The following is a 26,205-nucleotide window of genomic DNA, read 5'->3' on the forward strand; positions in this document are numbered from 1 at the left end:
ATGGACCATGTTACCTGCCAAACCCTGGCATCTTTAATGGATTGTTCATGCAAAAATAATAATTCTGTCATCATTATGTTTTTTTCTTTTAATCCTGCAGAACACAAAAGCAGATAATTTAATGAATTTTGGTAATCAAACAGTTAAAGAACAAAAGTCATACAGGTTTGGAATGATAAGGGGGAGGAAATCATGATGCAATTTTCACTTCTGGGGGAATTATCCCTTTAAGCAACAGCGTCAACAGTTAAAAGTCGGCTTGCACTTAAGGACATCTCCTGCATGTACTTTGAAGATAGTTCAGCAAAATAAGACACACGATGCTGGATTTATACAGCAGCAGTGGTAAAAGGGTGCAAAAAGCATTGGATGTGTGTTTTATTTTTTAAGCATTGGATGTGTGTTTTATTCACATGCGTGTTTTATTTTCGCATGCCTCCATGTTCTTGTAGTGAGGCTGGACATGGACCGGAAACAAGAGAGAGAGGGTCACAATGACTGAAGGTGGGCGGGCCCCTCTGTCACAAAGTGGGTTTGATGACAAACTCGTGAGCTTCAATTTTTCAAATTATTGTGGGAGTTGCACCATTATGACCTCATAATGGCATTAAGGTAAATGCTGGTTACAAACACAGAGAGAAGTAATGGGATAAAAGATTTTCTTCTACACTCCTCCCAGCTACAACTTTCTTGACTTATAACGTCAAGATTGAGGCTCTTAATGTCTCTGAAAGCTCTAACGGTTACCTACTGTGTGACAAATATGGTTCTGAGGAGCCTGCCCTAACCTTTTTGTTATACAACCATTTTCAGGAAGGATGGCATTTAGAGTAATTATGCATAGCATGCTTATTACACTCCAGGCTTCTCTTTATGTAACAATACAGCCATGATTAAAAGGACACTGAAAGTTTGTAGCATACAATTCGGTCTACTGTATTCATATAGATACTGTGCAGCAAACCCTGTTTCAGGGCAGGCATTCAGTCAAGCTAGACATGTCAGATTCTCTCATGAAACAAACCTCTAATTTCTGTTGCTTTAAATTAACTATTATTTCGGTTTGTAGTAGACCAACACACAAGTTCACAAGTTCAACTACTTTGTATTAAGAGGATATTTAAGCCAAAAATGAATATTCCGTCATCATTTACTCACCTGCATGTATGAACGTATGATCTTCTAAGAAAAGCAAACAATTTCTTCTTTACATAAAATGGAAGTCAATGGTAAAATATACAGTTTTTGAAGGGTGACTAAATGATGACAGAATTTTCATTTTTGGGTGAACTATCCATTATTATTTGACTATTAATCTATTTATACTATATTATATTTCAACTGGTAAGCTTTAAAGACTTCCTATAGTCCAGGTTAGTTAGGTTAGACAGATTAGTATATACAAATTGAAGTTAGTATAATACAAATTTACCATTCACAAAGAGCTTGATTGACAGGCGATCTGACCAATCAGAACGCGGATATTATGTGCCGCCGCTGCTATCCGCCATCTTGCCCAACATCCACGGCAGGTCTCCAAAGAAGTCTATGTTACAACGGCGTAAAAAAGATAGACTGAATTGAAACTTATAACTCAATATAAAAATGTACGGAAGTTTAAGCTGTGCTATTGTTGGCTGCCACAGTAACGTCAATAAGCTAAGGAATTCCTTTAAATACTTGTTTTGTGTACCAGAAAACCTGTCATGTCTGGCACTGTATGCATGGCTTGCAGCGCTTAAGTTAAAATACGGAGTGTTAAATAATAAAATAATATGTTAAAATGTGTGCTCTTATCATTCTGTGGATAAAATCCCATGAACTTCGCCCTGATCGGGAGCTGTTTATGCACATGTGCGCTCATCTGTTTTCAATGCAGCTCTCCTCGCAGTGCTTCATGTTATCTTCCCGCTCAGTAAACTATCACAGGTCCTTTACTGCAAAAAGACGGTCACTGTGACACTGTGAAGTGATGAAACTATGGCGCTATGTGCTTTTTTAAATAATTTTCATAGGTTTTACGTGATATTGTCTGCTCAGAAAATAGGTAAATGCGCATGCCCAGTAGCCGCAGCTTTATCCCTTCTAGCCTTAACCACAAATCAGACAGGAGAGAGTAGATTATCTTCAGTGGACTTAAACTTGACAAATGGTGTGAAATAAAACACTTTCTGATGTTTATTCATGTTCATTTCGTGCTTTAAGTAAATATGAAAAGACGATCGGTTCACGTGTTTGAACTGAGGCAATACAGTGATCTGTCATGACATATTGCAGAGCCACAAAACGGTATATATTGTTTTAATCTCTTTAAAAATGACAATTTAAAAGCTGAGAGCCCTGAGATCTTGTTTCATATCAGAAGTAACCTGCTCTGTCTCCTCTGTTGGTATGTTGTCAGTTTCCTCTTTTCTCTGCGATGTATTTTTCACTGCATGAGAACTTGATTTGCAGTGTGAGAGCGGCATTGTTTGTCAGGCATAGCAACAGTAAGTAAGGGTGGGCGGGTTTTGCGAACGGTCAATTGGTTGTCTTAATGATTCAATGACCCAGTCACTTGTTTCGTTCCTGAATGAATCTGCAATTTTGAACAAAACTGTTGAATGAATCGATCAATGACTCACTCACAAAGACAGACCTTTGCTGCCACCTACTGGTGTAAAAATATATATAGGCTAATATGAACTATATTATACAAAAGATTACCATTCATTATAAGGATTTTTACTGAAAATCTGTATTTTAGCTTGCATTGTTTAAAGCGCCATATACTGTAAATAAATTTGACTTGATTTTTTTCATTCTTTATGATATGCCACATATGTTTTTGTTGCTTGTTTCTTCTGTTGATTTGTTTCTAATATTTCAAATACAGTTTCTTTTGATTGAGAATCTTTAAAAAATACATTTCTGCCATGATAACCATCGGAGGGATTGGCATGGTAATGTACATGACAATGTTAATGTATTTGGTCTTGGCTGAATAGATCTGCTACGCTGCTGCTGCGGCAGAGCAAGTACCGAGACTTGCTACTGCCAATACATCCACAACATGCTGCTGTGAGCATGTAGGAAACACTGCTGCTGCACATATAACACATATGAATAACCTCATATAGCATACATGAATCACCTTGTATCAGATCTATACAGGTGGAGCTGGGGAAGGTGAAGGGTTTCTGAAGTGTGCTGCCAAACTGCTACAGCAAACGAAAGCCAGGTATTTGAATATTGCAACCTAGTCTCATGGCATTTACGTACCAGGGTGCACTTTTTAGCGAGACACGAAATACGTGCCAATAACTACATATTACTGCAGTTTCAGTTTCTTAAAGAAACAAACACTAGAGGCAGTAAAACTCTGACACCTTTTACTCCTTTTCACACAAATTTACAGAGTTTTGATTAATAAAGCGTATTTTTCGCACAATTACTTTAAGAATATCATGTTACGACTTCAAAACAATATTAATATGCTGGGAGATTTGAAAACTGATGCTTTTGAATGTTAGCATCGCACATATCCAGCCTCGTATCTATGGGTTTTCATAGACGGAAAGTTTGTTCTGTAGTTCACGGAGTACGGAGCCGTACTTAGAAGGCGAGGAGCTCCGGTTCGAATCCCGTGTAACTACGGTTTGACAAAACAGTTCAAATCTGCATAAAAGGAAGTTGAAATGACACGGTTGCATCAACAAATACGTTTTTATACCAGTTTTTCATTTGTCAATTCATTTGGTTTGGTGTAGGGCATATTTCCAACACTATAGAGCAATAACTTTAAGGGACAGACCCCGGATATTTGAATTCTGAACCGCCGCAGTACGTACCTGTATCAACATAATAAAAACACAGCAATACGTACCTATATCAACATAATAAAAACGTGCCATGGTTCATGTATTTAACCTGTGTTTTAGCGCCACTCAGTGGACATTTCTCTTTGAAACTGCGGCGAAACGTGCAGTAAGGTACGTAAAGCGGTGTCGCACAGAAAGTGCACAGAGGTACATATTTTTATGAGACCAGGTTGGAATATTGAGCAGTGAGCTCATTGGCTACTGATACAGGAGAAAACCAATCAGCCGAGCCATATGATAATAATGTCATTAGGTCAGATTGAGTTGGACCTATAGGACTGCGCCAACTTAGAGTTTCATGCCAGAACTCTGTATGTATGCCACCTACTGTATGTGCCACTGTAAAAACACTGTAACCGCACCATGCAGTTTGGAATGAGCAATGTTCACAAAACGTTGGAAACAACATTATTTTTGCAATTCCGCTTGGTGCCGCTAATGTATCAGAAATTACACATATGGCCTTGAAATCTTTCAGAACTATTCTATAGAACCAGCATTAAGGAAAGATATCATCTCAGTTTTTTCACATGCAAATCTTCAGAGAAAAGAAAAATGCAAACAAGATTAAAATGAATTGAATTTCAAATTCAAAGGGTGAGAAGGCAAATATTTAAATCGGCACCCAGGCTTACAACATATGTCTGACGCGAGAAGAAAACAGCAAAGGAGACGTAGCCAACTATTGGCCTCCAACTGAGAGAATCTCTGTTTACTGAGAATGAGTTCTATTACACCTCATCAAACCACAGCCAGACCAGCCTTGAGAGAAAGCCAAGAGAGACGGGAGAAAAGCCTTGTGTGTGTGTTTGTGCACAAATATATTCAGCAATTGAAAGATTGCATTTTTATCTCTCACTCTTTGAATTCATCTTCCTGCACTGCAAGTAAATGTCAGTATTCATATACAAAAATATGACTATTGTCCCTTAAAGTCATCATTTCGCGCGTTGCGTGTACCATCAGTATTTTTGGTTACAGTCACTTACAGTAGCTGTCATGAGCCCGATAGTATTTTTTTTTTTTAGTAAGTTACTCTATTCTTTTCACTATTAGCTCCCCAATCCTCCCACCCACCCACCCACCAATCAAATCCGAGAGACTCCACGGTTCTCTCTTTGAGCAAATGCATTTCCCCTCGACAGACACACAGAGATCTGAGAGAGAAACTTTAATCACATCTCAACCATAAGGGAGGTTTTTCTCTGCTGCAGAGGCTCTTTGTTCAAAGACAGCATTTCTCTGCCATCAGAGCGAGATTACCGTACAGCACACTTACCCAGGAGAGATCTTCCAACAGCAAAGCAGCCTGCACCAGCCAAAACCGACCTCTTCTGGGGTGCATTCAAACAAGCCATTGAAGCCTGCTAAACAGTTTCCGTACTCTCTGCGTAAAGCAAGTTTTTCTGGTTATACTTAAATATTACATCAGAAGTTATAAAAACATAACATGCCTCATAAGAGTTGTCTGAACACAACAGATTTGCCCCATAAATTGCAGAATATCAAAAAAGCATTTGGAATCTTGAAAGAAGGAATTTGAAGGATAAATATTCTGGAATTGGTCAAATAATGCATTGTACAGTAGCATTATGGGGTTTTAGTGGAAACTGGGGCTAGTTGTCACATGGAACAATTGTCACAAGGGTTTCATAATTGTTTTATGCCTTGAAATTGGAAAGGTCCATAAGCTGTTTAATGGAAGGCTGCCCTAAGCCAAGTTTAAGAACTTTTTTGGGGGCAATGAAGGTTCTTAGATCTCCACCGCAGGAATATTAAATCCAACCCTCGATGTCAAATCCTGCCAAAAGATATCCGTTTTGTCTGGTATCTAAAAGCAGGGTTTTATCTCATACCCAAAACCCATACCCCAAATCAGTATTTTAGTACCCAATACTGTAATAACAGTCAGGTTGACTGAGGAAGCCAGGGTAGAACAGAAAGCAGAAGATATGGTAATGATAATTAATAATAAAAAAGTATACTGAATAATCTTAGTAATGTATGTTTCAATGACCAGGACAAATCCAACAAGTGCTATTATACCAAAGCAAAAGCAATGGGAAATTACTGCTTCACAACATCAACCAGTGATGTTAAAAACCTTGAAAGTGAGACATTTCTTTTGTCACTTACTGTTGAAGACAATATCGCTTTAAATCACACAAACATAAGATCAAACAACAATGGAAGAATATAATATAAAATATGGCGTATTCATTAAATGATAAATGATTATTTAAAAGAAAGAAAATAAAACAACACAAATGTATTGTTGCTCTCTTGAAGCAACAAACACAGGTTTCAAGAAAGAATCATTAGATCCTTCAACATGAAAGTACCTAATGCACAATGAAAAAATGAAGAAACCCTATCCTCAGGAAAGTTGTTACATGACAAAAATATATGTATACATATACACACACACACATATATACACACACACACACACACACATATATATATATATATCATTATATGTTCCAGGTGTGTATAGAGCCAAAAATGTTAGAATTGTGTCGATGTCCCAATATTTATGGACCTGAATGTATATGTAGTAGATTGTGTTTAACACACAAAAGAGTAACACACACAGACACACAGAAGTATAGAAATTCTACATCGATTTAAAAAAAACTGCGCTGGTATCGGATTGGATCGGTATCGGCAGATACTCAGAATTTTCAGGATCGGATCGGATCGGTTCTGAAAAAATGGTATCATTGCATCCTAAGCTGTACCCTTTAAACTAGTTCAACACATTATACTAATTATCATTTCCCATCATTTCATTGGGGTACCCATAACTCTTATAGCGTGCCTGCTCGACAGGAACTGACAAACTATAATAGTCAGATCATCGGTGAAGGCCTACAGAAATACCCAGGAATATCATCTGAATAAGAGGAAGGTTAGCCAGATATTATAATATTGCAAATTAAATATTTCTATAATATTTCCATTACTTTTCCACAACCTTTCCAGTCATGGTTAATGGATTAGGATTTTCAAAGAAATGATTTCGTAGAGATAATAGATTTACATATGTATGTCAGGTGTGAATCTTTGGAATTAGGCCTAATAGTTGTGAACAGTAATACTTTTGTGAACAAATGACTCCAAATAAATACATATATAAAATTGAAAAGATGCAAATCTTTTGCTTCTTCATTACATAAAAACTGTAAAAAACATAAATATCACAGTAGAAATTCTTCAGGCCTATAAATCACAATATTTACATTGATTTGTTTCCATTTTTCATGACCGTGGGAACCCTTAATGCATATGTTCAGCAGATATTCAAAATGTGCAACGTGAAATCATTTGGATTAAATGAGAACAAAAAGGAGATATGACATTGTAGACTTAACTCACTTTGCTTATATTCCAGTTTCTAATACACTTCATTCTGCACAGTGATTTTCCTCTTCATTTGCAAACATTTACTGGTTTCCCTGGCAACTCAGTGGACAATTTTTTACCCCTTTGAGCAGAACTGATGCATTTTATGCTAATTTGAACCAGCTTTCTTAGATGTGAGAGTTTGTGTAACGGGGCGAACGAGACGTGAGGATCCAAGTGCAAGCTTTTATAAACATAGTCAATAAACAGGCAGGGTCAAACAACGGCAAACAGATATGGTACGGGCAAGACAGAGCAATCATAGGGCTAGCGACAGTCGACGATCGGCGAACAATATCCAATAGGGCAAGGCAGAGAGATAATCCAGGTATACGAGCAGTAGACCAAGAGAGGTGCAAACAGAGTCCAAACGGCAAGGCAAAGGGGTAAATCCAGGAAACGCAGGCAAGAATCAAAACACTAGAAAAACACACAAGGCAAGACTATGACAACAAAGTGGGTTCCGTATCGCAGCTAAAACTAGGAACGTTATAAATGCAGAACAATACTGGAACTAAACAGAAAAACACAGACTGGCTCGGTAAGGCAGCTAACACTAGGGGAGTGATAAACGCAATACAATACTCGGCAGAGAGGAAGAGGAAGTCCATGGTTTATGTAGGGTGTGTGATCAGTGCAATCAGCTGTGTGATCAGTGCAATCAGCTGTGTGTCATCAGTGCAATGGATGATGGGAATTGTAGTCTGAGGTGGCGTGCAACAGTTAGTGTAGTGCAAGAGTCCATGTGGTGAGCGAGTGACCTCTGGTGGTGAGTTAACGGAAGTTCATAGACCAGATTAATGACAGCTTGTAAATGGCATGAAAAATCAATGCGTTTGATCGCCAACCATAAAAACTGCAACCTAAAAAGCACCAAACTTTTCTCTATCGAGTTTTTAATGAGACAATAGAAGGATGATAATGTGTTGTCTATCACTGCAAAGACACTTTGTTTTATTTCTATTCTAAATTGCCAACCAAAAAATAAAAAAAGAAACCTTTTTCCTATCAGAGCTTGAGGAAAGAAGTAAACAGTAAGCTGATGGAGGCCACTCATAGTTTTGTTGTTAAGTCATTCGGAGAAGGAATCTCAGCCTGCATAATCAATAGTCAATGAAACATAAGAGAGTGACAAGTTTGATGGTTGTCAGTCGAGCAGAGATAAATGGCGTGAAGCTTAACCACGGCATGTTGAATTATTTAGAGATGAGTCGCTGCAAAGGATCTGACTCGCCCCTCCTCGCTTGAAGATCAAGTGTATTGACAAATTGTAGCGTCACTCTTTTACAAGTTTCTATGGACCCAGGTCATGAATAATTCTCTGTTCATATTACTACCCTGGAACAACTTTTGTAGTGATTCTCCTCTATTCTATCCTTTTAGTTTATTTTGCTAAGATTAAAAAATAAATCCGTCAAGATGTGCTTGTTATCTTTTGGACCAAATGCATAGGGTTTTAACTAATTTTATCTCAGGTAGGCTGTCTTTATCTGTTCCCATTCAAATTCTGCCAGTTGAGCAAGTTTTGAAAAAGACTTTCAAAAAAGAGGAAAATGTGATGTGTAATTACAGTATTAAGTGGTCTATGAAATGATAAAGCCTTAGAGGTCTTCTGAAGGTCATATTGTAACAAATGATGACTGAACTTTCCAGTCACCTCTAAATTTCTCATATCGTAAGGAAACGTGTTTGCTGTCTATGTCAGGGTGTGTAATTAGGTGTAGATAGGCCAGATACTACAAAAAGTACAAGGCAGAAACCACTGGTATTTAAAAAAACAACAACTCATAAATGGTCATTTAAAAGCCAAGGAGTGACTATTAGCTTTGTGAGAAGATTCTTTTACAGTAAAATAACATCCAGAAAGGTCATGGTTTGTTAAGCTCCCCTATTTTACTTTGTGCTATTATGGACCATTTTCACATTTCACAAAGCTGCTTGTTTTCAAACTTGAGGGAAAAAAAATACTTTTGAATGTGTTGATTTTTTTTTTTTTAATGTATCACAATTAATTGTGTGATTCCAAAAGTTTTTCTTTTTTTTTTATATAATTTATTTTAATAATTTTAAAGGGGTCATATAATGCCCATTTTCCACAAGTTGATATTATTGTAACATAGTATGGTTAAAATTTTTCATTGGTAGTGTAAAAAACACCTTTTTTACCTTTTTTTTAGAGCAAGCCGTATTGTGTCATTCTCATTTCAATGTTAATGAGGTCTGCTGACTCCGCCCCTCTCTTCCGAGCCACTCTCTGAGGGATTGTTTACTTTAGCCGCATTCATCGTGAAATTTGCTAATTAGCACATTATTAGGAAAGGCGATTTGCATAGATTCATTTAAAAAACCTTTTACTCACTTCTTCTGGAGGTGAAGCTTGATCACGAATGATTCATGCGAACATAGACGCATTTAGGTAGATCGAGGGCGCATTACCTTCAAAAACAAACGTAACCTCTTGCTGCTCAGATGACGGGAGTAAATGACTACTGCTATGTTCATTATTACATCCAACAACAGAACACCTCAATCGCTTAGGAGTCATTCTTGTCTACATCTGCTCCGGTGGTGAAACAACTGATGACAGCTCACTCAGGGCGGGTCTGATGTAAGACACCAGTGCAGTCTGTGCTAAAACGCCACTGTCAATCAAACTATTGTGAGAGGGCCTTTGTCCGTGTGATGTCACACAGACAGACGGCTCGATTTGAGAAAGGGGTAAAGATTTTAGTAGATTAAAAAAAAACACTGAGTGGATTTTTATCATTATAGGGTGGTTGTGTACACACACTGCCAACACACATTTCAGTTCAAACAACTTGTAAAAGTACATGTAGGATTATATGACCCCTTTAAGTAATCATGGGGCCCCCTTGGAAGTTTACTGAGCCACCTAGTGGGACCCGGCCCCCTGATTTAGAACCACTGCTATAGAAGTACATGCATGGAAGACTATCAAAAATAATTTTTTTGCTCCCTCATTTGCTCTAAAAGTAAAAACACAAGTACAAATCTATGCATTTTTACTGCACAAAAGCGAGAGAAAAAATTCTCACTCCGTCATATTTTTATATATATATGGCTGAATAGCTGCAAAGCCCTGTCTTGTGACATTATTTATTTTATTGCTCAGACTTTGCATAGAATCAAATGCACCATGAGATAGGAGATGAAAGCAATAGAGTACATGGTCAGGTTAGATAAAAGCAGAAGAGGTCTGACGGTTTCCTTTATTGAACACAGTATCGCTGTTAAACGACCACAGCTGAACGTTTCAAAATTTTAATCTGTGTCTTATATTGCTGATCAATTTAATGCAGTTAAACTGCTTTAACATGAATGCTGTTGGCCCTGGTATTTGGTGTTTAGCTTTTAAATAACAAAACTGGTAAAACACCACTCCTGTGCTGTATTAATTATTTCCAATTCAGCATGTGTTATTAAGCCAGCAAAACAGCTTGGAAAAGGTTTATAAAAATGGTAATGTTGTTTTGATGTCTAATTAAATATTTTAGTACACATTATTTTTTGATGAATATAAGAGGAAAACACGGTGTTAGAAAGTTTATTAGTGCACATGTATTTACTTATAGCGTTCTGGAATCTCATTGTCCAGCAGTGTAACGTGCCTCATACAAAATTAAAGAGCTAAAGATTTTTTTGGGAGCTGAAAACAATAACACTACACTAAGGTTGAACCTGCGTTCATGCTTTTCCGGTCTTCTACAGAGAAAAAAACATTGAAAATGCTCTGCTGTATGGACGTCTCTGAAGATATGACTGTTCAAAATCAAGCAAATTAATTATTAACACACCCACAAGGGACATGCTGTTACATAAAGCTGTCAAGAATAATCCATTACTACACATTAACTCAAAGGGAAAATTCTTCTGCATATGTGGACATGACTACAGAAATTAAGTATGGCAGCTAGTACGCATACTGTGTGCAGTGTATTCCTGATATACAAAAGATGGCTTTTGCCTGCAGAAAATGTGACTTGTTTTGAAATGCTGCATACCTTAGCTCAAAATGTGGCATATTTTGTCTAGCACTTCTTGTAGTAAGCATATTTACTTCAAATGATACTGAAAACAGCTTTTTAAAATATTCACATAGCCTCTTTTTTGGGTGACAGACTTGATTAACTAACTAGCATTCGTAAACTGAGCTAATATTTCATTCAGGTTTAATCCTGGTGTGAAATGCTTTTATATAAATGATGTTTTATCTGATTCCAAATGTGACGTTTGACAAGTGTATCAGCAGCAGTACTGAATAGCATAGAGAATGATGAGCCATAGGGATATTAGCTCTTAGGCAGAGACTGCTTTGAGAAAAGCTTTATGACACAGAGCCATCTGCTGTTCATACCACGCAATTGCAGCAAAATATATAATTCCCAATCATGACGTCCACAAAAAAATAAAATCAAAAAAATCAAAACCTACAGAACACGCGAGTCGCCTGCGAGAACACGTATCGAGAAATTGGAAGGTTTTGAGAACGGAAAAATGAAAAACAAATGGCTTAATTTTATATTAGCCATCCAATCATAATGAAAAACAAAAAGCAGGGAGTCGGGTAGGCTACTAACACAACATCATTTACTTTCCCTCTGGAACCAGGTTATCTTAAATGGCTATGTGTAGGCTACTGTAATTACATTAAGTGACTTTACTGACCTTTAATATGATGGCAGTGGCTCATGTTCTGATGTTCTATGTAAGAGGAAAGGAGTCAGTCTGCAGCGTGTCAAATTGCCTGAAACATCATTTTTAAATTGTTTGTATCAGGGTTGGATAAAATTGACTGATTCAAAAAAAAAATCTGAATTTGAAAAAAATTAAATAAAATCAACAGTCACACACAAGGTTTGTGACAAAACCATAATAATTACATCCTTAATTATGACTAATCATGCCTATTTTTGGTCATTAGTAGTAGAAAACATTTTCTCCAAAAATTACTTTTTTCTGTCTGGCGTGTCATCTGAAATGATGTGTATATAATAATAAGTAGGCCTAACTGATACTGAAAAATGTAACAATTAAAAACTACAACAACAATAGTTAAGAATATGAAATTTTCTACATTTCAGTCAATTGTAGTTTTTGGTATTATACACAACCCTGCATGGATTGAAGTTTAATAAGCATTCTCAATTTAATTCTGGAAGTTCTACTAAGCTGTAATCAACACTGGATTGTTACCACTTTAGATTGTTAATTTAATGACTACGCTATTTACTGAAGACATATATTTTGAGCAGAGGCTCTCACCTGCAATGCTTCTATCCCAGCATGTGGACTGAGGGGTTTTCTGGATTACGTTTTCCTGTAAACAATCGTTAAAATACATTTTACATAGTAAATAGGCATATTGTCCTGATTGTATGTTTGACTGATTATCTTAACCTCTTGTATACATGTCCTAAAACTATAAGTACAACACTAAAACGACAAGCTCGACAAGTTTGAATGGAAACCTAGCGTTGTTCCCAAATACATCCACTAGATGTCACTAAACATATTGACAGGCGCTCATAAAAATGAGCTGTAGGCCTATCAAAGAGTATAAGCCCTGAAAGGTCTTTTATAGCCTACTTTTTGCCTATATGAAACATCAAAGTATTAAACGTAAATTTGGTCGTTGTATAAAGTTTCAAAAATAGTAGAAATTAATAGAATAATATTTTATAAATCGATACATCAGTGGAAGTGACTCCAGTGGACACTAGTACACAAAAGCATTCAAGCTTCACCCCAGACAAGTTCTGAATCAATTAACAGAGAGAACAGCTCAGTGTTTAGAACACTGCACTGATATAAAGGCAATTTATTGTAAATGACTAACTCAGTGGTGTAGAACCTAGAAAATAAACAAGACCTGGCAACCCTTGAGTCAACTCGAGTCCTGTTTTTCCTTGAGCTAGAAATGCTTTCGGTTCACCACGAACGTTAACTTTCGTTTTCTCCTTTTCAACTAGTTATTCAGGTGCAACTAGTTATTTTTGCTTGATGAGCTATAACAGGGCTCTGTTTTGTTCTTTGGGCTGTTAAGATTTTTTCGTACTTTGACTACTTTGGGTTGGCGTGCTCTTAGTAAACTTCGTTTGAGATACACTCCTCAGATTAACATGTCAGGAGATGAGTGTGAGTTTGACTCCACATGGGAGGATGGAGACGAAAAAAACACATACAGAGAGAAGGTAAGTTTGAACTACAAATATTTATTTTCCCCCGGTGTGGACTATGAAACATTTTATTCACTGAATCTTGTTTCACGTTAGGTAGGCTGTAGCCTATGGTATTATGCTATTTACTATCCTTTCCGCTTTCTATTTCTATGAATGTGAAACGATTTTACAAACAATTGTCTCATTTGGGATTTCTGTGTGTGTTTACAGGTGCTTTACAGCCACGGAAGGAGTCGCAGGATGTGTGCTGCAATGGACATGCAAGCCTTTCGACATAGTTGCCGGGTGAGTTTCATGGTCGCCGTGATTTTGCCAAGTAACATATGTTCCTAGATCAACATTACTGTCCAATATAGACTTAACTCAATTCTTACCCCTAAACCTAACCCTACCCATAATTTATTCCTAAAATAAATGGGAAATGATAGCTGCGTCATTCCATGAAACCGGTACGATTTGGACTTGTACATTATTTTTATTTTTTTTACCAAAATGTATTACTTTTATGAACACCCCACAGCATTGATGACACATTTAACTTCCTCAAAAACACATTTTCCAACCTCAGGCATCAAATCCCTATTATTATTGGTCATTATTTTAAGATATGAGCACTATTCATCTTCAGCCCCGTTATGGACACTATGGGAGCTCTCTGAATATGATCATAAAATGTATTTGCAATGAATTCAACATTTTCTAATTAATCAGATGACCCTCACACTAATTCAGTATTTGCAAATGTAAAAGTTACATAAAATTTACATTTACATTTATTCATTTAGCTGACGCTTTTATCCAAAGCGACTTACAATTGCTATATATGTCAGAGGTCGCACGCCTCTGGAGCAACTAGGGGGTTAAGTGTCTTGCTCAGGGACACATTGGTGTCTCACAGTGGATTCGAACCCGGGTCACTCACACCGTCTTATCCACTGCGCCATCACCACCCCATAAAAAATCTCACACTTTTGCTATACTAAAGCCTGAAATGGAACTTTTTGTGACAGCAACCTCATCATTTGGGTTAACTTCAGAATTTGAACTAAAATCAGTATTCTTATGAGACAAATACAGCTTAACATATCAATAGTAGTTTTTTACTCAAATTCAGTAAGATTTTCTATAAACACTGTATTTCATTATGTGACCAAGAAAGACAACAGATATAAATTGCAATTGGACTGAGTTTTATTAACCCAACTGAAGGAAAACAACGATAGCATAGTATACATTAGAACATTATAAACTGAATGAATAGGTCATCAAAATAAAACTTAAAACTTGTATGGCAGCTTTGTGGCATTCAATATCTGGCCCACACATCTTTCAAGATCTCCACATGGAGATGGTGCTGAAGCATACAGGCTCTGGTTTTCCACCAACATACAACTCCCCTGTACAGTGCATCCGGAATGTATTCACAGCGCTTCACTTCTTCCACATTTTGTTATGTTACAGCCTTATTCCAAAATGGATTAAATTCATTATTTTCCACAAAATTCTACAAACAATACCCCATAATGACAATGTGAAAGAAGTTTGTTTGAAGTCTTTGCTAATTTTTAAAAAATAAAATTAAAAACGGGGGGAAAAAAAATAAAAATCACACGCACATAAGTATTCACAGCCTTTGCCATGACACTCAAAATTGAGCTCAGATGCATCCTGTTTCCACTGATCATCCTTGAGATGTTTCTAAAACTTGATTGGAGTCCACCTGTGGTAAATTGAGTTGATTGGACATGATTTGGACACCTGCCTATATAAGGTCACACGGTTAACAGTGCATGTCAGAGTCACAAACCAAGCCATGAAGTCCAAGGAATTGTCTGTAGACCTCCGAGACAGGATTGTATCGAGGCACAGATCTGGGGAAGGGAACAGAAAACATTCTGCAGCATTGAAGGTTCACAGAAGCATGTAGTCTCTGTTAACCTTAATGGAAGAAGTTTGAAACAACCAGGACTCTTCCTAGAGCTGGCCTCCTGGCCAAACTGAGCAACTGATGGAGAAGGGCCTTGGTTTGACTGGTGACCAAGAACCTGATCATCCTCCACCTCCATGATCATACGTGGAGATAGGAGAAACCTACAGATGAACAAACATCACTGCAACACTCCACCGATCTGGGTCTTTATGACAATTTGGCAAAACTCAATCCTCTCCTCAGTGAAGACGCATGAAAACACACTTGGCATTTGCAAAAAAAAACCTAAAGAGCCCTCAGACTATGAGAAGCAAGATTCTCTGGTCGGATAAACCTCAATTTCAAGCATCATGTTTGAAGAAAACCAGGCACTGCTCATCACCTGCAAAGTACCATCCCAAAAGTAAAGTGTGCTGATAGCAGCCTGCATAGTATGCTGTGGGGCTATTTTTCAGCAGCAGGGACTGAGGGACTCGTCAGAGTAGAAAAAAAGCTCAGTGCACCAAAATATTGAGATAGCATTGTAAAGGATTAGCCCGTATTTTAATTTAGCTTTTGGGGAATCTATTCTTAAGATTCGATATAGATATTTGCATGATTAATCGATATTAATCAAAACGTCCAACTTATACCTTGTTAACGATACCTCATTAACGACTTGTCCAGCAAGCAATAAAATCAGTTCGTTATCTCTTAACAATTCAGTTTTATTTACCGTGGCCACAGTAATACAGCATTGATTAGGTAAATTTTGAGCATAGGTAACGCGATCTTTGGCAAATAGTTTAAGACTTGAACATCACACAGCACCAGAGAAAGATTTCTTAATAAAGTCAAAGTTTATTTGACTACTCTACACAACTTGCAATGAATTGTTTTGAGATGAAGAAAGTTTAAGGTTCTAATGCTCGTTTTCAAGAATGCTCTAACTTCAACCTGAGTGAGTCACAAGCAAGGAACTTTTCTATCTTTACACTTAACCCTTGTGCGACCTTATGGACATTTGTCCATTTCAGTTTTTTGTTATAAGTGTGCCTGTGTTAATGCCAACTGCATAAATTTTGGCTCAGGTGTTTATTTTTATTGGAATTTTAATATTTCACCCTCATTTCCTTCAAAAAATCTATTTTACCCTCTGTACAAAAAATACTCACACTCAGGACCTTAAGGACAAAAATGTCCCCATTGAAACCCATTAAAACTGCTATTTTTAATCGCAGTGCCGTTTAACTGTAAAATTATGCAATTTTTGTTAATAGGCTTTCATTCTGTTGGCAAGGTTTCAAAATTATTTTTTTTACCAGATGGTGCCATTTTTTTCAGGTTTGGTCTATAAAGGGTCTATAAAGCAAATACTCGATTTATTCCTGTTTTCTGCTTCTGCGTATTATAGAGCCAACTGGATAAATAATGCAGCTATAATTGTGTAGGTGTGTTGGTATAGATGTCAGAGTGTGGTTTGTATGTGTGTCATAAAAAAAATTGAGTGTGTGTGCTTGTAATATTTGAGAAAGAAAAACTCTACTGTAAAATCACAAATCCAAGCACTGTGTGCACCAGCAGAGTTTTGCTGGCATCTAATGGGGAAAATTTGGTACTGCGCTCAAACAAATACGGAAGTTCTAAGCGGCCATGCATTATTATAATTTTTCTGTCTTTTGTCGTTATCACGACTTAATTTTCTCTGTGTATTCGGCATGAGAAAATTCTATAGAAGCAGCATCATCGCAACAGCATGGATGATCGTATTCACTTTTACTTTGATCAGGGACTCACTCAAACTGAAATAATAAAAATAAAAATATGGTATAAGTACCATCCCAAATATTGAAGGTGTTGTGTGTGTGTGTGACCGACTACATTGATCCATGATAGAATACTTTTAATGCATATTCATACTCGGCCATTTTAGCTCTGTGTCTGTCAGTGATTGACGACTTGCACATAAGTGTTCAACACTTGAGAATGAGGCTGTCGGGTCTGCAACTTTATCGTTGAAGACAATAGCGACCCTGATTTTCTCACGATAGCTACAATTACGTTGTGAGAACTGTTTTTACGCTGAGATCAACAACTTTCGTTATGTCCAGATAACGACAAAACAACTTTCGTTATGTCGAGATCACGAGAAAACAAGACAGAAAAATTATAATAATGCATGGCCGCTTAGAACTTCCGTAAACAAAATCTTACTGAGAGCTAATTTTTTTTTAGACATCAACCTCAATTTTGGCACACAGCTTGTTTAGATTTATGGCTTTGATTTTCTAGCAGGTTTAGAGTTAAACATAAATTCAACAAATACTGTATTGTTCATAAATAATTTTCATAAACCTGTATAACTCTTTTTTTTTTTTTTTTTTTTTTTTTCACTTTTTAAACTTTTTACGTCAACAATAATCTGCCATGGGTCTTCTTTAAAATGAGACCACACTTCAGTGTCTGCTTCCAATTTTTATGACCGTTTTTTTGACATGAATATTTTTGTCCACTATGGACCTAAGTGTAACTTTTTTTGATGCACAAGGGTTAAAGATTTGACTTGCTTGAGTTCCGTTCCTTTCCAAAGTTGGGTGTCTGTCTTTTAATGGGCTGACTGCAGTCTGCCCCTTTTGCTGTTTGATCCAATCACAAGTGTCTCTGTAGGGCGGAGCCCCACCCCGCACGGCTCAGTTTTCTGCACATAAATCCGTTGATGCATTATTTAATAAAATAAAGAGCATATCCTAGCAGATTCCTATAAGTGTTTTCATTATACATTATGATGAGAAAGGTCCATTTTCATCTACACCAAATTATTGCTGACGCAACTAGCTTTCATTCGAAATCAAACGCCAAGTATTTTGCATACCCAAAGTACATATCAATTTTATCTATTACGCGGTTAAGGCATAGATTAAACGATCCTTAATTCTAAATCACACCAAGCATGTGAAACTAAACAATAGTGATCAGGAAAAATTAGACGTCAAAAGATTACAACAAAACAATAGGTTCCAATAACACAGCAAGCTTAATTTCATGAAATACAACCGGAATATATATTGTAAATATATTGTACATATTGCTTTTGAGTGTATTGCTTTAATAGCAGGAACAATTATACTTTGTTCTTTTCTGAATCCTTAAGCAAGATTTGAGTCTCTTTGTCTGTTAATAAGAAGAAAAGGAATGTGAAATGTGAGGAGAGAGAAGACTTGTCTGGGGTCATGAGTGTCCCGTTGGACATATATCTGTGAGACTTCAATGCCCAGTCTCATCATAAAAACGTCTCTCCTGGTTGATACAATCATTGAATTGATGCGTTAATGTTCAGGCGATATCAGGAGGGTCGGTGCTGGAGCCTTTCCAGACACCAAGGTCTTCATCCTGTTTCTGGTTGAATTATGTTTAAGTGACAAGAAACAAGATAAGAAACCGTGAAGTCCTGTTTTTAAATACATTCCAGACTTTTCCACACATATGCCCCTTTGTTTTAGGGGTCTCATGAGACGTTAAGGAGAGCAGAGCAGGATGCTTGAGCGCGGTGCTGGTCGTTAATTAATTTTATGGCCACAGACAGTGAAAGGAGCAACTTCCTCCGGAATGTTGCAGTCCTGTTAGTAGACCTGTGTGTGTGTGTTCTTGTTTTCGACCAAGTTCTACAGCATTAATGATAATGATTCAGAATCTCAGACTGGGCAGAAGGTTCACCTTCCAACAGGACAACAACCCTAAGCACACAGCCAAGATAACAAACGAGTGGCTACAGGACAACTCTGTGAATGTCCTTGAGTGGCCCAGCCAAAGCCCAGACTTGAACCCGACTGAACAACTCTGGAGAGACCTGAAAACCGACGCTCCCCATCCAACCTGATGGAGCTTGAGAGGTCTTGCAAAGGAGAATGGGAGAAATCCTCTAAAAATAGATGTGCCAAGCTTGTAGCATCATACTCAAAAAGACTTAAGGCTGTAATTGCTGCCAAAGGTGCTTCAACAAAGTACTGAGCAAAGACTGTGAATACATGTGTACATGTGATTTTGTTTTTATTTTTTTTATTTTATTTTTTTTTTTTATAAATTTGCGAAGATTTTAAACTAACTTTATTCACGTTGCCATTATGGGGTATTGTTTGTAGAATTTACTTAACACTGAGATGTGAAAATCAAGGCAGAACACACGTGTGCACCATAGACTGTAAAAAAAAAATTAACGGCGCGTCTCTGCTTCCACTATAGAAAAGTGAAGCGAATGCATCTCAGTATGGCTGTTGCCATCTTGAGAAAATGACGTCATTTGGAGCCCGAGTCTGCGCAGTAGAGATTCGTTTGGAGCCCGAGTCTGCGCAGTAGAGATTCGTTTGGAGCCAGATTCTGCGCAGTAGAGATTCGTTTGGAGCCCGAGTCTGCGCAGTAGAGATTCGTTTGGAGCCAGATTCTGCGCAGTAGAGATTCGTTTGGAGCCCGAGTCTGCGCAGTAGAGATTCGTTTGGAGCCCGAGTCTGCGCAGTAGAGATTCGTTTGGAGCCCGAGTCTGCGCAGTAGAGATTCGTTTGGAGCCCGAGTCTGCGCAGTAGAGATTTGTTTGGAGCCCGAGTCTGCGCAGTAGTGTCGTGAGGTGGAGCCGCGGAATCAAACTCCCGCCCAAACTGCCGCAGACCCAATCAACCATTACGACACGCCCCGTTTTTAAAGCATCAAATTATTAGCTAAAATCAAACTTATCACAAAAATTAACAATTGAACGTATTATCAGCGTGATAACAACTACCTTAAATGACCTAAACCATATTTCGGAAAATTGTATTGGAAGTGTAATTCATTTTTTTTATTTTGACTCCAGTCCCATTCGTTTACATGGAGAGGGCGGGGTTTATGACTAGGGCTGGGTATCGTTCAAAAATGTTCGATATCGATACCGATACCTTGAGTTCGATACCGGTTCCTGAACGATACTTTTTTCGATACCAATTTTATGAAAACGGTTTTAACAAGATTACATTATCTCAAAAAACTTTGGTTTTATTTTTTTCAGCTTGTTGACATGTATACAGACTCAAAGACTCATCTCCTGAGCCACTGCACAAAGGAACAAAATATAGTAAAATATACAATAAATCAGTACAAATAATTTTAATAAAGCTCAAATAGTTTTCAGTTTACACTAGTGCGTGCTCGTTTTAAAACGCATAGCTCAAGACAGAATCATCATTTCTATTCATTTATTCTAGGTTGTTAAAGACTTCAAGAAATTTAAAATCTTTATCCACTTTCATAAGTGGAAGTTTTATTTTCTTTCACAATATGTTTTATTGTTATTAAATTCTATGTTGTAGTACGTCTAATTATTTTAATGCATAAAAACTACTTAGTTTATTCAAATTTATTCTTAAAACAGCCTTTTTCCTCAGAAATTCTGTGTTATGTTTCTGGTTTTCAAATGAAGGCATAAAACATTAATTTCATTTTTCTTTTAAATTATTGAAAATAAAACTTTATTTATTTAGGCAAACTAAATTTTACTATTAAAATTAAAACATGGAAGAAATGTTGTGTGATCATTAATTAAAAAAATTAATAGTAGCCTAGTAGTAGCAGTACACTCTGCTGAACAATAATAATTTATTTCTGCCGCAGTGTCTTCAAAGTTAAACCGAACTTTTATTTTGACGGGTTTCCGGGAATACCTTTACAGTTCTGTGTGTATATGATATGACGCAAGTTTTACTCAAATCAAATGGTAAAATGCTCATGAAGTGACTCTCTGAGCAGTTCTGGAGCTGTTGTTCATGTGTTTATGTCCTCATTTAGTGAGACGGCAGACGCTGAAATGTCACGCGAGCTTCAGTCTGTGTCAAGTAAGCGAAACTGCGCGATATAGAGAGCAGACTGCTCCGTACGCTTTCGAATTGCTCTCGCGGATGTCAAACACTGATCAATCAGCACCGCGCCGCTTCTAGTCAAACACATCTGCTGCAGGCTTATTGGCTCACTGACGTTAATGAGATTAACCCCTTAGGTATCGAAATTTGGTACCGAACGACAAGACGTTTTTCGATACTCGGTGGTATCGAGGCAATTCGCTCAGTGCCTAAAAATTATCGAACTCGATACCTAGCCCTAATCTAGAGCACACAACAGGAAATGCCTAAATGTTGACCGAGCCTGCTGTAGGCTAAAATCTTTATGGATTGCGTTTGTTTCTGACTCAAGGGCTTGGATAATATTGGTGGTGATGATGGTGCTGATGAACAAGACAAAGTAAGTAATCTAATTATAAAATAAGTTTCTACCATTACTCTCATAATTAGCCACTTCAAGCATGTAATTGTACAGTATTAGAGTATTATTTACACAAACTTGTTTGATAGCTCACTAAGCAGTCTTGATTTGGAGAAGATACTTGATAATGGGTTTGTGTAGTGTTATTATTAATGTTGTTGTTATTGTTTCAAAGGGCTACTTCTATAACCTAGAATTTTACCGTGGTAAATTAAGATCTTCACCCGATGGTATGGCATTACACTCATTCTATAGTAAAATCACACTATAAATGATTTTCATTTACCTGTTATTCAAGGAAGTGCTTTAACATATTACCTTTGTTTGTGCAGGACTTTCCATCAATGATTTTCACCAGACGTGGTTGGGTAAATATGACTGGCTGGAAGATGTTCACTCCTACATTCAATGGTTAGATACTGTTTCACTTCATCCATGAGTTCTAGTTAACACTGTTTTAATTATGATTTAAGTGTTTGAATGGCCATCATTCAACTAACCATTTTAAAACTTTGCAGGTTGTTTCCAATACAAGAGCCGGGGGTGAATTGGAGAGCACATGTGCTCTCAAAAAAGGAAATAAAGGTCAGTTTCAAACATTCACTTAGCTGGGTTTTTCAACTTTATTAATCAATCATCTTAAAAAGTATTTGTTTGACAGGATTTCTCAAGAAATATTAGTCTCCGTTCAGAAGCTGGTTACAGCATATTGAAAAATAGAGATTGCGTAAATGAATCTGCTCCCATTTTTTTTTTCCAGCTTTTCCGTAAAGATGAAGAAGCAAAGAGAAAATTGGTGCAATCATATAAGCTGATGTTGGATTTCTATGGTATATATTTGGTCGATGAATCAACAGGAGAGGTGGCTCGTGCTTCTAACTGGAAGGACCGCTTTAGAAACCTGAACAGGTTTCTGTCATATTTTATTCTATTTGTTGTATTTCAGTTGATGTTGTTTCAAGACTTTTAGGCTTTTCCAATAGCTAGATTGTTTTTCCTTTGATTTTGCAGGCATACACATAACAACTTGCGCATCACACGCATCGTGAAGTGTTTGGGGACTCTAGGATTGAAGCACTACCAGGCCCCACTGGTCAAGTTTTTCCTCAATGAAACTCTTTTCATGGGACAGCTTCAAAATGTGAAGCAAAGTGCACTAGATTACTTTATGTTTGCTGTGTTGGACAAGTCAGAGAGAAGGGAGCTGGTTAAATTTGCCTATAAGCATTTCAAGCCCCAAGAACACTTTGTCTGGGGCCCAAGGAAGATTCTGTCAGGTCAGGCGGCTCACTGCAAAAACGAAAATGTGGACCAGCCAACAGATAATAATAGTAGTAGTGCAGAAGGTCAGCAGAACAGGGTGAATCCCCATGAGAGCAAACATGAAATTGAAAAAACTGAGGCTAATCATTCTCCTGAAGAGATGAAAATGAAAGAAGATCACCAAAATAAGGATGAGCCAGTTATTCCAAACAAATCGGCAGAAGGAAATGGTGTCGGTGTTAGTGATGATAATGAAAACACAGCACCAGCAAACATGTCTCATGGTCATGGTTCTGTTAGTGGTTCTCACCAAACTGAAGAGAACAGAAAAAAAGATCACCAAAATAAAGATGAGCCAGTTATTCCAAACAAATCGACAGAAACAAATAGTGATCAGTGGGCAAATGAGAGCAGACAATGTAGCCCAGAAAATGGGGATTCAGTAAAGCAAAATTATGAAATAAGTGTTGGTGATGGTGTTAGTGATGATAACAAAAACATAGTACCAACTAACAAGTCTCATGATCATAATGCTTTTGATGCTTCTCACCAAACTGAAGAGGGGTCTTCATGTCAGGTGCATGATGTAGAAATGGATGAAACTGAAGATAACCAGAAAAGGTTGAATCCCCATGAGAGCAAACATGAAATTGAAAAAACTGAGGCTAATCATTCTCCTGAAGAGATGAAAAGTAAAGATCACCAAAATAAGGATGAGCCAGTTATTCCAAACAAATCGGCAGAAGGAAATGGTGTCGGTGTTAGTGATGATAATGAAAACACAGCACCAGCAAACATGTCTCATGGTCATGGTTCTGTTAGTGGTTCTCACCAAACTGAAGAGATGAAAATGAAAGATGATCACCAAAATAAGGATGAGCCAGTTATTCCAAACAAATCGACAGAAACAAATAGTGATCAGTGGGCAAATGAGAGCAGACAATGTAGCCCAGAGCAAAATTATGAAATAAGTGTTGGTGATGGTGTTAGTGATGATAACAAAAACATAGTACCAACTAACAAGTCTCATGATCATAATGCTTTTGATGCTTCTCACCAAACTGAAGAGGGTGCATGTCAGGTGCATGATGTAGAAATGAAGGATGAAACTGAAGATAAACATGAAAAATCTGAAAATGAGCAGTAAAGGTTGGAGCCAGTTAGTCCAAAAAAATATGACTTATTAAAGAGCAAATGACAGCACTTAGTGCAGCTCAAAAAATGAAAGTGTAGTAAAGCAACATCAAGAGATGAGTGATTGTGATGATATCACCAGCAAACATGTCTCATGGTGACGATGTTAGTGGTCCTCGCCAAACTAATGAGTCTTCATGTGAGATGTCTGACACCTCATGGTGATGATTAGGGTTGTCTTCTTCACCAGTTTAAAGAAGGGGCTTTTTCTGACATAAAAATGAGGGAGATCAATGAAACGTAATAGGAAAACTAACAAGCACTGTCTCATGAGTTTACATATTTGTTTCTCTAAATTAAATTACAGAAAATATATTGGGATGTTCTTTATGGTTTAAGTTAAAGCACTATCGTTAAAGAATAATGTTTGTTTTTTATTGTTTAGCAGATTGTCAGAAGGAAAAAGAAATAGCATCATAAAATAATTTCTTTGATTTTTCTTTTTTTTTAATTGTACTGATGAATTGTTAATGTACTCATAAATTGTTCATTGTTAACTGCTAAAAAAGCTTCACTGTCAAAACATCTTTGACTAAAGCCTGGCTGCTGTACAGGAAATGGAGTAATGAAATTGTGAAAATTTTCACTGGAAATTGGAAATATTTAAAATTTCTTTATGCCTCAAGTTGAAGTGTGAGCTTTGAAAAGTTAAATAGTTTATCGCATAATTTACCTGATTGATAACTTGTGATTAGAAACTACTATTAAATTAAATGTGTATGTTTTGCATTAATGTAATACAGTGGTAGGTGATTCTGTTGAAGTATGTAAAAACTATGCTGTTTTGGTTTATTGAGGTTTATAAAACAAATAAATGTCTTCCCACTGATACAATTATTCCTTTACAAATAAAATGCGAATATAAAGCCTGTTAAACTACAATAAACATATAATGGAAATCAAATTAATATTAAAGCTGTTTAAAAAGTTTTGTTTAAGAATATTGTTGTCAAGATCATTATTACAGTTTAGAGTTAAAGATAATTAAGAGTAGCACTGCAGAAGAGCAGAAAAGGGTGGATTTCCATGAGAGCAAACATGAAATTAACAAAATAGTTGCAAGTCATCCTCCCAAGGAGATGCAACTTCATAACTTTTAAGTTGAGATTTTATTCTTAAAATCTTTTTTCTTTTTTTTTTTGAGTTGCAGTCTGTAACGTTTTTTTTTTTTTTTTTTGGGGTAAAAATGATAACCAGCCAGTGTTCAAAACTATTGCCTTAGTTTAGCCCGATTCACAACGGTTAGCTTATAATAATGTTTTCTAATATGAGTGGTACGGGTAGGTTTTCGCGGGAAATTCGAGCATGGCACTGGGTCTTTACATCACGTCTATAAACATAGAGAAGTTTTCCCAGCTAGTAGGCTATCACATGTGTGGATCCTGCAGGTGACGGATCGTTTATAGCCTTTTCTCACAGCAGCTAGAATAATTAAACATATCATTTTGATGGCGGATTGTATTCTGTGTTTATGAAATGCATGAATTAAATTATATTCCAGTTTTAAACAGCCTGGGATTACACAAGATTTGTATTCTAAAGAAAACCATTTGGAAGGTTGCATAGTTTGCTTTTGGGGTTAAAAGAATTTCTTAATATGAAAGTCGAATGGTATGACAATTAGAGATTAGACTGTACAGAAATTTAAATCTACACGTTAATACACTATACACAGTCACGCAATGCTGATGTTGTTAACATTAATAATTTGAGAATAAACAATAATTTGTATGGTTTAATGTGATATGAGCTAGATCATTAGATTTAATCACCATCTTTCCCTTCAAAAAAAAAAAAAAAAAAAGATTAGGGCAGTCGTGGCCTAATGGATAGAGAGTCGGACTTGTAACCTGAAGGTCGTGGGTTCGAGGCTCAGGTCCGGCAGGGATAGGTGGGGGGAGTGAATAACCAACACTCTCTCCACCCTCAATACCACGACTGAGGTGAGACCCTTGAGCAAGGCACCGAACCCCCAACTGCTCCCCGGGCGCCGCAGCATTGGCTGTCCTCTGCTCCGTATGTTTGTATGTTCACTACTGTGTGTACACTTGGATGGGTTAAATGCAGAGCACAAATTCCGAGTATGGGTCAC

The 26,205-nt window shown here is 37.0% G+C and overlaps 1 protein-coding gene across 1 annotated transcript; it reads left to right on the forward strand.

The window, feature by feature from the left end:
* The first annotated feature begins 13,124 nt into the window (after positions 1-13,124).
* Positions 13,125-25,045, forward strand: LOC306854832 (uncharacterized protein). Its single transcript, XM_079393077.1, has 8 exons — positions 13,125-13,477; positions 13,676-13,750; positions 21,588-21,635; positions 21,832-21,886; positions 21,989-22,067; positions 22,175-22,241; positions 22,417-22,565; positions 22,668-25,045. The coding sequence occupies exons 1-8, from the start codon at positions 13,406-13,408 to the stop codon at positions 24,064-24,066; spliced, it is 1,944 nt and encodes a 647-aa protein (XP_079249203.1). The 5' UTR covers positions 13,125-13,405; the 3' UTR covers positions 24,067-25,045.
* Positions 25,046-26,205: the final 1,160 nt, after the last annotated feature.

The sequence above is a fragment of the Barbus barbus genome (genome assembly GCF_936440315.1).
Source record: "Barbus barbus genome assembly, chromosome: 35".
Lineage (NCBI taxonomy): Eukaryota > Metazoa > Chordata > Actinopteri > Cypriniformes > Cyprinidae > Barbus > Barbus barbus.

Excerpts from the sequence above, each read along its gene's own strand:
- LOC306854832 (XM_079393077.1), top strand. The coding sequence starts at position 13,406 with ATGTCAGGAGATGAGTGTGAGTTTGACTCCACATGGGAGGATGGAGAC. Across the intron at positions 22,068-22,174 it reads GTTCACTCCTACATTCAATG|GTTGTTTCCAATACAAGAGC; the intron begins GTTAGATACTGT and ends AAAACTTTGCAG. Across the intron at positions 22,242-22,416 it reads TCTCAAAAAAGGAAATAAAG|CTTTTCCGTAAAGATGAAGA; the intron begins GTCAGTTTCAAA and ends TTTTTTTTCCAG.